General features: G+C 48.7%; 1 protein-coding gene across 1 annotated transcript in view; it reads left to right on the forward strand.

Moving 5' to 3' along the window:
* ACACA (acetyl-CoA carboxylase alpha) overlaps positions 1 to 16,033 on the forward strand; it is a 190,668-nt gene extending 174,635 nt beyond the window's left edge. The window contains 2 exon segments of the mRNA XM_061562031.1: positions 908 to 1,047; positions 1,817 to 16,033. Coding sequence (XP_061418015.1) covers positions 908 to 1,047; positions 1,817 to 1,943 — 267 coding nt within the window. The 3' untranslated portion in view covers positions 1,944 to 16,033.
* Positions 16,034 to 16,283: the final 250 nt, after the last annotated feature.

The following is a 16,283-nucleotide window of genomic DNA, read 5'->3' on the forward strand; positions in this document are numbered from 1 at the left end:
CAGTGCACACAATGGCCCACATCCGACTACATAGCCGCATGTGAGTGAAGCCAAACCGCATAACATCACAAAATTTGGGTCGAAATAGGTGAGCCGCATATGCGCAAAATTGCACAAAATGAACCCACATAAAGCGAGGGAAACCTGAATTATAATTGTCAGCCATTGTCTCTCTACTGCTGGATGAAGGCCTCCCCACACTGTCATCATGCATCACAGTCTTGGGATGCCACGATCTGTCTCACTCCTGCAATTTGGGCTGATCTCATCGCTCCATATTATCCTCACTGGGCCATCTCGTTCATCACTGGACACTGACAGAGAACCATGGAACAAGTGTGTCAAGACACGTGGAGAGATGCATGCGAGAGCCATGAGTCGATACACAATGCACAGGCCACAATACACGGGTCCTAGAGCCATAGTTCATGGGCCACAATACTTGAGCCACAGACCACAAGCTATTATGATACAAGTCAGGAAGGATGCATAAACGACGATCATGATACTTAAGCCATGAACCACGATGCATGATGAGCGAGCCATGAAACGCGATCCATGAGCCACAGGGACCGGATCCGTGATCCGTAAGCCACGATCCCATGAGCCACGAGCAATTACTTCGACTCCACAGTACAAAATACACAAGCCGCATCCCAGCCTTTGCGTCCATGTCGCTCACAAGCGCAAGTGCAAAGGGCATCGTGTCACACGTGGCGTGGCGCCACTTTGGTTTGAGCTCCTCTTCATCCCTCCACCTCCTGCTTCCTGCTCCCTCCCTCCCTCCCTCTTCTGCTATTGACCTGCCCCATACCGCACATCGCTGAAAAAGAGCTTCATAGCTCATCGGGTTCCACCAGTCATAAACAAAGGTTCTGATTGTGATCTCTGCTGTACGGGGTGGCAGGCCTACCTGTGGGACAACAACCAGGCGGTGGTGGAGTGGTTGGAGCGACAGCTGGCGAAGGAGGAGGAGGGCACGCGCTCGGTCATCGAGGAGAACATCAAGTACATCCAGCGCGACTATGTGCTGCAGCAGATACGCAGGCACGTGCATCGTCGTCCGCGTCGGCAGCATAGTTCGGCAACAGTGTTGCCGTATCCGCCATCTCTCATAGCATCATCACCTTTGTCATGGTCGACAGTGGTAACCACTGCCATAGTCATCGTCATCATAATTATTACCAACTTCGTTCATCGTCACCACGATCATTACGCGATTGTTACGACCTGGTTGTTATCGCTGTCATTGTTATTATTAACATCGTCGTGTTAATCGTCACCATTAAAATAATCAATCCTCACTCATTTTGCCATTCTAATTTTGTATCATTGTTACAAAGATCATCATCATAAACTTTTTCGTGAAAATTATCATTAGCGTTTTTAAAATAATTATCTTTATTCATATGTATGTATGTTGAACCGTACGTAGCCACCCGTGCTAATCAGAGGTGTGTCATCCTTATCATCATCATCATGCAAGTTTTTAAGAATGAACCGTTAATTTAAAAAAATCACATTCACTACCATTGTGTATGTCACAACTCACGTCCAAGACCCTTGCGCCATTGTTCAACAACCGTCCGAATTTAACTCCGATTCCACAACTCATCCATGCACAAGGGATAATGAATCTCAATTGGCTTCACCCGGTCAAATAAAGAACATTGATTGATTCGACAAAGCTGGCACACGTTGTGACGAGCAGCATCGTTGATGTAAAGGTCTCTTTGTTTGCCCCCCCCCCCTACCGGCTCCCCACTCCCGCCCCCCTTCCCTTACCCCCTCCCTTATTCACCCCGTCTGGAAGCAGCCTGGTGCAGGCTAACCCAGAGGTGGCCATGGACTCAATTGTGCACATGACGCAGCACATCGGAGCGACGCAGCGAACGGAGATCGCACACATCCTGGCCACCATGGAGTCGCCCCCCTCTACCTGACCCCGCCGTGCCCCCCCCCCCCCCCCACACAACAGACCCAGCTGAATCCCCAATGCCAACACAGCCACCGAGGCCGACCTCCAACCGGTGCAACCAGAAGTACGGGACTCGGGGAACTTTGAAGCTTGCCCGGTCGCGCAACCGTTGCCCCACCTTATCATCTCATCTTGGAACCGCCACTTTCCTTTGAGATGTAACTGCTGTACCCCCCCCCACCACCACCACCGCCCCGACTGAGAATTTTCCCGGCAACGTCTTTTCTTATTACAAACACTCGCCCGTAGCGCACCAGTGCTGTCTGTATCCTGCCGACCGAAATGCATTCTCTCCATTCTATCGTCCAGCCACATCCACCCACCTGCTACCACCCCCTGTCAATCACCCCATCCCCTTCTCCCACGTGAGGACATCAAAACCAAGAACCTGGATTTTCAGGAGATTTGTCTTGTCGATTAAGACTAGTGCTGGTGGGGGAATTATTTAAACATTTTAACCGTGACCGTCTCTTCCCTTTGATGTGGAAGGTTTCTATTTTTGAGCCGCTGATATTATTTTATTTTCTCTGAATTGTATTGTTCTCTTGCATACGCCAGCGTCCAACCCTGCCTCTGCAAAAACAAGCACCTGAAATTAATTCGCCAGCGCTTAAATGACAATATATATAAAAGATTACATTTGCTATGTTGCAACAAAAAAAAAAAACAATCGCAGTGTTTTCCGCTGTACAGGGAACAAAAACACAAAAAAGACGGCAGAGTCCTCAGAATCCAGGCTCAAGGTTTTTTTTTTTCGTTATCCTCCTCGTGACTTGTGTCTGCTGTTTGCACACAGCACAGCTCAAATCCCATCCATTCCGTGTGGTCGCACAATGGCTTTCTTTACATGGGACAAATCAAATACTTTCTCCCCCCCCCCCCCCACTGTTTGTTGTGGGAAAACACACGTGGGGTGAATTTGGTATCAGCTCTGGCAATTAAGTGGATCGGTAAATGTCATGATTTGTTTTGTTTTTTTGTGCAAAGCAACGTGAAGCTGTTGGGAAGCGTTTTATTTTTGTTCCCGGGTAAACATAGCCACGCAAAAAAAAAACGACGTGCTACAATCAACTTAACGAAAGGACTGATGAAAAAAAAAACCGAGCGCACGATCTGTGGCGACGTCTCTTTTTATAAGGTTTTTGTAAACCTCTGCTCTAGCGGTGTAACGATGCATCGATTCATCGATTAATGTTGATTCTTACGCTTGTGTTGCATCATCAATTAGCGTTAAATTAATCGATGGTTGTCGATTTCCGTACTCACAAGTGTTTGGGTTCTTGTGAGACCCTCGCAGTCTCCAGCATCTGCCACGTTCGCCCGAAACGTTGATTCTTACAGTAAATCTTGATTGCGACATTTCATCTACGTATGTTCAACTTATTTCGCGCCATGCCTAGCCAACCGTGCGTATCGGAGGTGCGAGCAAAGGACAACAAACTAAATACAAAAATGATGCCGGCTGTGGTGGTTATGGGTCAGCTGGGTGAATCGTTACACCCCTTATCTACCCGCTTGAGCTTAAACCGCTCAGGAACCGCGTCGTGGCGTTTCGACGTGGAGTGGTAATCGTCGCCCCGTTCTCAACAACGCCAGCCCTGGCACGACACGGGGTCTGGGCACACATCACCGGGGCTTGAGCTGCTGAAACGGTCGGAGCCAGAGATGTCTTGGCCGATTTACCGCCTTCGCCCACACAAAGCAGTGGTCGACAAATCAGTGTTGGCGGAGGGAAGCGTCGTGATATTTTTTTTTTGTTTGACAAAGTTTAAACGCGAATTCTGTAAGCGCACAAGTGAATGGTTGCTACTCACGAGTTCTTACTTTCTTCGACGATCCTTGACCGTAAAAAAAATAATTCACGCGGAGTCTTGAGTGATCAACACGGCTCATTGTCAATTTGGACATCGGTGCTTCTGCCATCATATGAGGCTTGTCGGATTTCCTGAATCGTGGTTTCAAAATTTTCCGTCTAAATGAAGAATAAAAAAGCAAACAAAGCAAGCGTAAAGTAAAATATGAAGCATTCTTAACAAACACCAAAGACCATGAACTGGGCAGCAAAATAAAAACCTAACAAGGTACAACCTAATACTGTGCTCTGAACACCACTTGCAGTAACCAACATTCCAGGTCTGGGCAGGCAGCCGAGTGCTTGTTTTCTCTTCCTTGTGTTCAATACTGTCTTGCGTCCTTGGGCTTGCCTTGTGTTAAAGACTGTCTTGTATTCAAGACCGTTTTATATTCAGAGTAGGCTTACTTTAAAGGCTGTCTTGTGTTCAAAGTACGGTCTTAGATTCAAAGTCGTCTTGGGTTCGGGGCTGCCTTGTGTTCAGGTTTCTCATCTTCAGGGCCCTCTCGCGTCCGATGCTCGTGCGGCTAACGTTCCCCGCTAGTTGGCGAGCTCCTGTCTAGCAAGCGTGTGCCCTCGGCGCTGCCTCCTCCCTCTCGGTGGGCCACTTGGTTGATCCGGCTTGGCCACGGCGTTTCCATTTGGCATCGAGTCCGAATGCCCCCGCACTCAGCGCGCCACGATGCCAACCTCGCCTCGGCTCGGCTCGGCTCTGCCCTCGGATCTCGAGGCTGGAGTGTGGTATGGTGCGGGGGCTTGGTGATTTTCTTAAGAATATGATTCGCTAAAACAGCGTTGATTCTGCGTGTGATCATTAAATTGGCTGGTGGGGTCGATCCGGCTTGAAGCGCTCATCCGGCTTGCAGCGTTGATTCGACTTGAAGCATTAATCCAATTTAGAGCCCTAATCCGGCTTGGAGCGTTAATTCAACTTCAAGCATTAATCCAATTTAGAGCGCTAATCTGGCTTGAAGCGTTGATTCGGTTTGGAACGTTGATCCGGCATGAAGCGTTGATTCGGTTCGAAGCGTTAATCCGGCTCGTAACATCGATCCAGCTTGTATTGCGGTGCCTCTGGCGTGTTTCATTTTGCGGGGGGGGGGGGGGGGTTATGGGGGAGAGCGGGTCAGTGTGGCAGTCTCAGTCTTTTGAGGCCGTGCTCCCAGTCCCTGTGACCCAGGTTCAACTTCCATCTGGTTTACCAAAACCCGCCGAGCGTCTGCGCACATAGGTCCGCTCGGCCTGGAATGAGAACCCGGTGAGGGCCTCCCTCCACACCCCCCCCCCCCCCCCATAGGTCAATATGTCAACTGGGTTCTATCGCAGGAGCTATGAATGCCGCCGAGGAAAGGAGAGATGACGGCTCTTGTGGTGCTGGTCACGTGCCCCTCACACGTCCCCCCCCCCACCCTCCCCCCCCCCCCCGCTATCAGTAAATGTGCATTGATTCGAGTTCATTCGTACGCGAACAACACGTGCGTCAAACCATGCGCGTTGAGAATCGGTTGATGGTTGATTTGTGCAGATGTGATGCAAATATTTCCAACAGTCTTGACGGACGAGCGAGATGAGACAAACTAGATGGACAGCAAATGCGACGGGACAATTGCGTTGATACGGACCAGACGAGATGGTACAAATAAGACGGAAAATTTGGACGGTACAAATCAGACAATACAAACAAGACAACAATAACAAAAAAAATCGACCCCTGCTTTAATTCAAGACATTTGTATGGAATTGGTGGGTGCGTGGAGAGTGAATTGTTAGATACCTAAACTATCAATGTCTGCCCTCATGGTGCTTATGACCACCGTTATCAGGGTACTTTGTCAACGTTGTCAACTAGAAACGACGACAAAAAAAACATGCGAAAGTGTCAACTAGACGTGATGTCGTGGTTTGAAACGGACCCTGTGAAGCGAATGACGGTTACGGCCACAAGAAGATGGGGTGATGTGTTCCCTGTGGTGTATTGCTACACAGAGGGGGTTGTCTCATGGTCTAAGCATTACTGTATGATGAGGTTGACGATCAGGAGGTTAATGGAGAGGCTAACAGTGACGAGAAGGAATGGACCGAGTAAACCCCCCAGAAGTTTCAACACGTGTGTTTTTTGTGGTGTTGCCATGAGCGAGTGACAATAACACTTCAACAGAATGGGTCAGATTCACGTGTTGTAGGAAGTCGCCTTTTCTGCTGATTTGAGATGCAAAAGATAGCCAGATTCGTGGAAATAAATTGGATGCAAATTTTACCTGCAAAAGCAACCAAATTTATATCAAATTGTGGGCATTTTAGTTTTTTGTTCCACCCCAAGTATTGGTGGAAACTGCCTTTCCACCATCGCGTGAATTTGTCCCACTGCATATTTTCCTGGCTCAGAGGAACACAGAAACACCATTCCATGGCACAGGTTTTTCCACCACCTTCACCATAAACTCGTAAATCACGGGGGTTCTGGTTATGAGCACTTATTGATAAAGCGTCTTAATGCGAGGGGGGGGGGGGGTTGATAAAAAAAAACAACTTTACTGTTTCACTTAAATCAGCGCACAAGTTTTTCCTTGGGGATTACTTTTTTTAAAAGTTGTTTTTGAAAACCCACGGATTACTGTTTTGCATCGCAGAGGTCAGTTGCTCGTACTTTATTCGTATAACTGTATTCGTGTGTTTGTCGTGCGGAAATTGCGGTTCACGCCATGAGAACGGTGGACGTTGCACCCCTCGCTCACGGAAGGTGAGCGTCGCCGACTGGTCGGTTGAGCGGAGGAGACGCCTCGGCTGTGCGCGCGTTGAGATTACTCGCTGTGCTGTGCTACGCTGCTCGCAGTTGCCACTTTTGAGCAATGTCTTTACAAATTGTCGTCCTTGTCAGCAGACGTGGAAATACAGACGAAAGTAATACAGGAGAATTCCACGTGTCTGGGACGTTCTGTTTTTATCACTTGAGATAACGTCTCTCGCCATATTCACCTCCTTGACGACAAAAACGAAACGTATGACCATCGCCTTGGCGGATTTGCCCGCCCGTCAGAGGTCGCAAACGGGTTTTGATTCCTTACCCGTACCCGGCCGCACCAGGGTCGCAAATGGGTACCCATACGCGGCTAGGTACGGATACCCGTTCCCTACCCGTACCCTACCCGAAATGAGTGACACGCGGTTACTCACCAGTGACTCACGGCCTACCCGTACCCGGCCGCACCAGGGTCGCAAATGGGTACCCGTTCCCTACCCGTACCCTACCCGTACCCTACCCGTACCCTACCCGTACCCTACCCGTACCCTACCCGAAATGAGTGATAAACAGTTACTCACCAGTGACTCACGGCCTACCCGTACCCGGCCGCACCAGAGTCGCAAACGGGTACCCATACCCGTACCCGATTGGGTACGGGTAGCCGGGTATCGGGTAGGGTACGGGTATCGGGTACCCGGTTGTGACCTCTGCCGCCCGTTGTTGACGAGACGGTGACATGGGGGCGTTGTTGACGAGGCGGTGACATGTGGGCGTTGTTGACGAGACGGTGACATGGGGGCCTTGTCCACGAACGAGCGAGGTCGGTTGAGGAGAGAACCCAGCCATGGCGAGGGTAATTTCAGCGAGCAGATCATTACTAATGGGGAAAACAATCACGTACGTGTGAGGGCTGGACTCTTTAACCGCTCTACGTAAATAGTGTGACACATAATCTATCGTCAAATGCCTCCGACCAAATCACCCTGAATGCTCAATCTCGTCAGGCCTCCGAAGCTGGGCAAAAGGCAGAGATTTGAGCCCGAGTAGCACTTGTACGGGTGACCACCAGGGCTTGCCGTGTGTTGTAGGTGCAGAGCTGCGAGATGCTGCCAGAAGATGGCAGTGGTGAGCGTCACCCCCCTCGTGTGTTACGCCTGGTGGGTTGACTCCGAGCTCATTCGATTCCTTCCATGTGAAAGCCAAAGGAATTGGCTAAACATCCCAATATAGCAATAGAACCCTCAGTGGAAAAGAGCCTGGAGCCCTCGGTGAGGTTTTTCCTGGCTCAACAAGTGGAATCATTAAAATAAAAAAGTGGCAAAAATAATTAGGGGTCTGCGTTGGCAGCGGTGCACACCTGGACAACACCTGTCGGATGAACTGTGACAGAAGTGACGAGCTTCATTTGATCTATCAGCCAAATTCAGCTTCTTCCAGCGCGTCCCAGTGGTATCTTTTTTATTTATCCGAAGTAAAAAAAAAGGATGCCGGGTTCTACTTCACTAAACTCATCAGCAAGGTGTGGCCCCATAACCCAGTCGCCACTGGGTGAGTTGGTTTATTGGGCAGGTAGAGCCACCCGCAAGCGAACATTGGGCCCAAAGAAATAGGTCGCAGCAGTAAAGCAGCAACGTGACTGAAGGCACCTGTGAAGGCACGTGGAGTCTATGATTTGATTGTGGTGGCTGCATGGTGTGTAACCCCTCCCTCCCCGCCCCGTTCACCATCCATTACCCACCATGTCGCGTGTTTGCCTTTATCGTCATGATCATAGATAGACAAGTTAAGGATGTAACGATTACATATAAGGGTATAACTAATTAACGGTTCGATTAATTGTCACGGTTCGACGGACGCTGTTCGATTCTTAAATTGATTACCGTGTGTTGTTATTTGCCCTTGACGTGCACGTGGAATCTGTTGCGGTACGATCATTTGGAATCGTTGATATTTCAACCGTGCACTGTTCGACACGTGCATGTCTCAGCGAAGCAGAGTGATGCATTTGAATTGATGGCGGTGCTCACGATTTTCATTGATTAATCGTTACATCCCTAATGCAACAGGACACGATTTTGTTGTGACCCACCTCGCTTGCTAACACGTAGAGCTGCTCTTCCTTAACACAGTCCGTTCTCCTATAACGCGGTAGTATATAATGTAGGGTAGAGCACAGCCCGCGATAACACGTGAGATGCGTATGCAGCAGGCGCGTGATCGCATCTAAAAAGTATCCAGCAGCATCCCGCCTTATTATAGGAGAACAGACTGTACCTGCGTACACGTCTTGCCGACCTCACTACCCACAAGCCTACGTGTCTGCCGTGAGCCGACCTACCCACGTGTCTACTCGTCTAACACGTCTCTATCTGTCCACCTGCCTACCGACCTATGCACCTGATGCGTTGGCTGCAGTGGGTTAGGGTTAGATGTTAGGCTTAGGGTCATGTTGAGGCAATGAGGCTCTAAATATACTAACCAAACAGACACTACGCCAACCAAATCCTCACCGCTAACCTAACCCCAGATCTACCATAGCCATCCAACTTCTTAACACTTAGATTCCATGCTTTGTTTGGGCACGCCGTCACGATTGCTATGACTACGATCAATAGGTTTATGCTTTCGGACTGTGACAGAAACATGTATTATTAGTTTTATTGTTATTAATGATTTCAAATTCCATTGACAACAAAACAAATCTGACGACTGCGGGACATACACTGAGATCGTTGCTTGCCATTTGTGAACTCGTACAGCGTATTATTTATACCTGTTGTCATCATTTTTTCTGTAGTATTGTTATTATGTTATTACAATATTAGTGCTATCGTTGAATCCATATGCCCAAGGGGAGTGAGAGAGTGGATGAAAGGCGGATTATCGCGTCTTCTTTTGAACACCCTCTCCCCACCCCGGACGCAGCTGCAAAGATTCGGTTTGATTCCAAAACCGGTTCTGCTGATCCGTAGGTAAATCACGTGTGTGCATTTGATTTCGCATCATCATTATCATCACAATCGTCATCACCCAGCATCCCCTCTGCGATAGAGGAGGATGAAATCTACTTGTACGATAATCTCGCGTGGTTGGTACATTTTAAATATCAATAATGATTTAAACGGATATATATATGGGATCGGAATGGGGGAGCAGAAAAGAGATAGGGAGGGAGCCGTGATTGTTTGAATGCGGGTCATTTGTCGGACGGGGAGGTTAATACGTGGTGATCCTATCCATTCTGATTCTCACAATGAAGTCGCTTCAAAAGGTTTTTGAATCCACTCCCCCTTCTCTCCTTTGAGCTGAAATCAACACGTGTATGAATAGCGTCGTCGCTGTTATGTGTCCCTCTCCCCACCCACTTCTCTCTACCCACTTCTCTCTACCCACACACAAGATACAAAGGTCCGCCGATGTCCATTAACAGGCTGTTGCGCCAAGTGTTGTTGTTAGCGAGCATCTATTAAGGCCGGAAGAGGCACCACAAGAGGGGGTGGTGGTGGTATGGCCAATCACCACGCTAGTCGCCCTTTTTTTCCCAGTGTGGCGATGTTTTCACACACCGCACCAAGTGCTTATCTTAGGCTGAGTCGACCTAGGGGAGGCCCAGGACCGGTTGAGATAATCATCCCTTGCGTTGGCCGTGAGCGAGATCCGAAAACTCGGGTCGCAGCGCTCCCCCGTGCACACACGCGCACTGGCAGTGCACAGCGCGCTCACCGCTACACGTCCACTTTACACGCGTACACTCACCGCTCGTGCACCCACGTGCAACTACGAGACACTAGCAGGCGGGCAACTATTGAGTCCTTGCCTGTGTGCCCTCCATGTCGAGCTAAATCTTGCAGGGGGCGGGAGGAGTGCTTGTTTGCTGCTGCTGGTGGTGGTCGTGAGCGATTGGCACGTGGTTAGTAGCGCTTGTGGAGAGCCGGGTGGAGAGGAGTCGCTGTCGTGTTTGACACCTGTGAACGGATACCCCAGGAAAGGTGCGGCGTGTTTCCATTGGGTTGCATCAAGTTTGCTCTGCTATGTGTTGCATTGCGTTTCTCTGTGTTGCATCGGATCCCCCTGATGCATTGAGTTAAATCTGTGGTGCGTTCAATACTCCCCCTCGCCCCCCACTTCGTCAACAGAAAGTTGTGCGCGCGTGACGCTGTAAACCTGCAGTACTGAAATGTACATGCTTTGTAAAATGGAGTAGGGGCTGTTAGGCTACGTAGTAGACCTAGCCATACTTGTATCCCTAACCATACTAGCCATCCAGATCCTGCCTCTAACTGTAACTGACCAAGCACACAGAGCCAACCTGACCCTAGCCCCCTACTATTTCTAATGACACTAACCCACCAGGCCCAACCCTTCTTGTAGGTCTGAACCACATCGTCCAGTCACGCTCTAACAATAACTCTAGTCGCGTTGTGTGTCCATATATCCTCTAACACCCTTTCCATAACCCCTAAACAGAGCCGGCCAATTGGATGCTGTCTCTTTACCACCTTAATCCTTGTCACTGTTCACTGTTTACAGTGACGTGCGCAAGCACACGCGTGGCTCGTGATGAGATTTGTCAATATCGATGCGAACTGTGCACAAGTGCAGTGTAAAGAACATTACACACACACACACACGGGCACGTGCTCACACACACTATAGATGCATTACCCCTTCATTATGTTACCTAGCCCGTACAGCACCGCGGTCTCAAATGATGTTCACTCTTTCTGCGTCCGTTCACACTGGGGAGAGAGAGAGAGTTGCGGAACAGATTGTGTCCATTGTGTTGATATGATGTAAATTGCACAACGTAAGTGTGATTTACATAAACATTATGGGGCGTGTATTGGATGGGTCAGTGGTGTCGTATCGAATGAGACAAGGGTTCTTCATCGGACGTGATGTATTGAATGAAACGAGAGCTATAAGAGTGGTGCTTTATCCGATGACATCAATGGTTCTGTATCGAAGGGGTCAGCTGTTCTTATGTTGCATGAGGGCATGGTTCTGTTTCTGAGCTTCTGTTTCGGATGAAACAGGAGTTCTGTAGTCATGGTTCTTGATCATATGAGCTAATGGTTCTTGTGTATCGGATCGTATGACGATTCTTTATCGGATGAGATGGAGCTTCTCGTGTATTGGTTGAGAGGATGATTCTGTAACACATGGGACGAGTGCTGTATATCCAACGTGTCAAAGAGTGTCTCTAGTTGAGTCACGGCATTAAAAAATGCAGTCATATTGTATACAATGAAACATCGAGTCATTGTATACTCAGTTAAGAATGTGATAGTTGGCAATCGCGCGTTGCTATACCCACAACTGCAGGAACTTATGACGTTAGTCGTCGCGTCTTGGGTCCGTCTCTTCTGCGCTCTTCGTTTGCCAGCTGCCTTCTGCTTGTTGGACACGCGACACGTATTCAAGTAAACGCGACGCTTTGAAAATCAATTGTACGGATAAAAGAAAATTCTACCTTTGGAAAAAAAAAACTGTTCCCATTGAAGCTAACGGTGTGTTTATCAGTGTCGCAAGTTTGACTTGCGGAATAAATTAATGTAGGATCGCGGTCAACAAAGTTCACGAGGAGAAATATTGTATCTGTCTTAAGCGGAGAGAGATTAATGGGAGCAGTGGTGCAGTGATTAGCACGCTCCTCAAACGAAACCCTACTTATTGCAAGTTGATATCGCAGCTATCCGAACTGGTCTTGGGCCATTCCCAGGAGCAACTCGGACTAACCGGGCGTGGTGAAGTATGGTCAAACAACCACCAGCAGTGGATTGGCAAAGAGCTGTGAAATGTACTGTGCATTGTAAGTAGAGTAGTAATTTTTTTTTAAAGTCTAATTGTAAACTAGGGGTTGGTAACGATTAACGATGACCCACGATTCGGCATCACGAGTCGATTATTTTGTATTTGTTCTCTTAATGGTGCCGTGTAGAATCTGTAGCAAATGAAAACGATAAATTTGCAGCCCTAAAATAAACGATGCCCCCTTCTAACACGACAGAAGGGTCTGCGCCAGAGTGAACTAGACGAGACGTGGTGTGTGTGTGTTGGCCTCCTCTTACACACTGGTCCATCCGTCTTATGATGTAGTATCTGTGTGATAAAAAAAACTTAACGCGCACAAATGATCACTACTCGATTCCTAGCCGCACAATTCGATGCACGCATCTATGAGCGATACCCACGATTTAAATTCGATGTGCACATTGGCTAAGCCAAGTGTGTGTGTGTGTGTACGCGGCGTCTTGTATAGATTCTGTAGTAAAAAAAACTGCAGCCGCTCAGTGATGTTTGGATGTCGTGGGACACAGGGTTATCGGGCGCGTTTAGCTAATGGACCCGCACGTCATCTTCATCATCATACTCATCATCATCATACTCATCATCATCATAATCATCATCATACTCAAATATGGGCATTGAATTGGGACAACCATGTGTTCTTTCCAAAGTCCAGTCTTGGTGACCACCTCCACGTTTATCGGTCTCCGTTCAAATTGCAATTAAGGCCGTTGCACTCTGCACGCGTCTGACGAGTGCTAAATACCTGCCACGCGATCTCGTGCGCGCGGATTCAAACTCAAGAGCGATCGGTACATTACTACGTCACGCGAGACGCACACACAGATCTTTAGTTTAGCCTTAACAGACTGCTGTTGCTGTGCTGTCAAACAGTACTTACCCACCACACGTACACACACACACACATCTTGATTTAACTCTACGTCACTTCAAGCGCATGCATGCACACATACATAAACACATAACCAGCACGCACAAAGTCTCGGTTTGAATGGCAATCGGCGCGATCTACGTCAGACAGGGGTGGGGGTGTACCAATCATCTGGTGGGTGTACCAATCATCTGGCGCGCGTAGCCGTGCATCGACTCGGGTGTGTATTCGAGACGCAGAAGAGCCGCACAAACGTAGGATAGTCGCTAACTGAAGATTGAGAACCCCTGGACTGGGGAGTAGGGTTTGGGTGATGGCGAGCGATTGACTGCGGCAGCATTTCTCCAAACGAGCAGGGGTTCCCCACTTCATACGGTGCTGTCATTTGCTACTGTGAGCACAAGCAGAGAGCGAGAGGCGCGGCGTGTAGTGTCCATTTAGACGTGGCCGCTACGAGGGTCTTCGCGCTCACGAGGTCAGGCTGGAGGCAAGGGAGGGGGAAGTTTGGTGGCTTCCTGGATTCCATCCTCCCCCTCCCCCCCGCAGTAAACTACCGCGAGTTTTGCATCACAATCTGAAGACATCGCGGCTGTGAATCGTGGACTGCAATGGTTCTGTGCAAGACGCCACGTGCCAGACGCGACGTGCCAGACGACTGTGAAGCCCCCGAGTGTGTTGACGTGGATCTTGCCTCTTTTCTCTATCAATTCAAACTATCAAGAGATATACGCTGCCAAGCGTGGTGGTGTTGATTCAGACGCTGTCTTTCCGACAGACCTGTTCTTCACCTGAGGACGGCAGCTTGCGTTGTGGCCGAAACGTCGTGAGAATTATTTTATTATGTTTTATTTTTATTATTTTATTATTTCCCTTCTACGTGACTTTACCGAACGAACCAAGAAGATGAATCCCTGCAGTCACGACAGCTTTCGGGGGTGATGGCCTTTGCTAAATTGTGACAGGTAAAGTGAGTGGTTGGTGAAATGTGATAATAAGAAAGTTCGGCTTTGACATGCTAAAGTATTGGAAAGGGTAGAGTTCAAGGTGCAGCCCTGAACGTCTTGCTCGCACCAGCTGCTGTGTGGAAGGGCCTCCAGTAGAGGAAGCTCTGTCTAGAGAACCCGTGTCAGAAGATACTTTGACCGGATTCTTCCACGCACGTCCAGGCGTCTTGGAAGAGGAATACTTTTTAAGCGCCGTATAAACTGAAATGCTTAGCAAGTCCGGGGAGTGGTGGGCATAATGGCTAGCTGTGCTATGGCCAGCCACAACTGTACACGAACAAGCCCTCCATACCATGGAGATGAGGATGCTCAGATGGAGCCTCGGACTGACTCGATGGGATCGTGTCATGAACGAAGACGTTCGGAAGCGACTTGGTGTGGCCCCCATTGCGGACAAGATGCTTGAGGCAAGGCTTCGGTGGTACGGCCATGTGATGCGAAGTGAAGAGTCATCGGTGGCCAAGACTGCCATGCGTGTTGAGCCAGAGGGCCACCGTCCACGCGGACGTCCGAAGAAGCGATGGATGATGGATCGAATAAAGGAAGACGTGAAGACGGTCAACGCATCCCCCGAAGATGCCCTGGACCGAGCCAAATGGAGAAGACAATGCCGACAAGCGGACCCTGTGCCACAGCGGGAACAACGCTAGACGTGCTATGGAACCCGGCGACCCAAGTTCGTGTTAAGCCACGGCAACATCGGTGGCGAGTCATGTCTTGGCTGTTCCTTGACCCCCGCCACCCTTTACCAACGCGCGCTGTCACCAGCGTGGTGAAGTATGGTCAAACAATCTCGACTGACGTGGGAAGGTGGGAGGGGGGGGGTGACAGGTGACAGACGGACAGTACATTCTAAATTGTGTCACGTTATTAAATGTAACATCAACTACTGGGGATAAATAGAGAATGTGTTTTTTTTGTATTACACAGATGAATGATTTAGTCTTGTATTGATTTATCTCACATACGCTCTGTATACATCTTAGATTACATGTTTCTAACCACATCCCAAAGTAAACTTTGCACAATCCACTGCCATTTTGTTAAAATATTATCTTGCGCATGGCTACTGCACACAGCATACAGGTTTGTGTTTTTTAATCTCTGCGGAAAGTTTCGGAGAATTTACAATTTTAAACGCTTTGTTTTCCTGCATGTATGTGCCTATTCACATTAACAGGAATTAAATTGGCCTAAATGCATTAACGAGAATCTCTTTGATTGAAACCACCATGTGGTAAGGTTATGTCGACCTAAACTTGTCGAATTAACGTTTCCTCTTTCGAGATATGTTAATAAATTTTCGTCTCGACTTAATTAAAATGAAACCTTTTCAACAAACTAAACTGTGTATTTTACCTGGTAAGGCCCACTGAGCCATATCGCCCCTTTTCAGAAGCGACCTGGCCACAAATGATTGCCAAATGAAGTGGCTTATCGAGTGGGAATGTATAGCAGCTAAACATTCTAAACGCATAATTCTAAATGTGGAGGGAATAAAGCCGGAGGACCCGTAGAAAAATGCACGTGATCATGGGGAGAACATGCAAACTAGAAATATGCAGGCGTTAGGGTCGGGATGGAACCTACGACCTCCTGTATACCAGGCGAGGTAGTTAACATCTCCTAGCCACCGTGATGATGATAAGAGAGAGAGAGACACACAGACTCCAAATATACAGCAGCAGGCGTCAGGGTCGGGATCGAACCCACGACCTCCTGTATACCAGGCGAGGTAGTTAACATCTCATAGCCACCGTGATGATGATGAGAGAGAGAGAGAGGCAAACTCCAAATTTACAGCAGCAGGCATCGTCAGGATCTGGATCGAACCCACGACCTCCTGTATACCAGGCGAAGTAGTTAACATCTCCTAGCCACCGTGATGATGATGAGAGAGAGACACACAGACTCCAAATATACAGCAGCAGGCGTCAGGGTCGGGATTGAACCCACGACCTGTATACCAGGCGAGGTAGTTAACATCTCCTAGCCACCTTGATGATGATGAGAGAGAGAGAGAC

This window comes from Lethenteron reissneri, chromosome 28, assembly GCF_015708825.2.
Source record: "Lethenteron reissneri isolate LAM-NWPU_2019-01 chromosome 28, ASM1570882v1, whole genome shotgun sequence".
NCBI classification, from domain to species: domain Eukaryota; kingdom Metazoa; phylum Chordata; class Hyperoartia; order Petromyzontiformes; family Petromyzontidae; genus Lethenteron; species Lethenteron reissneri.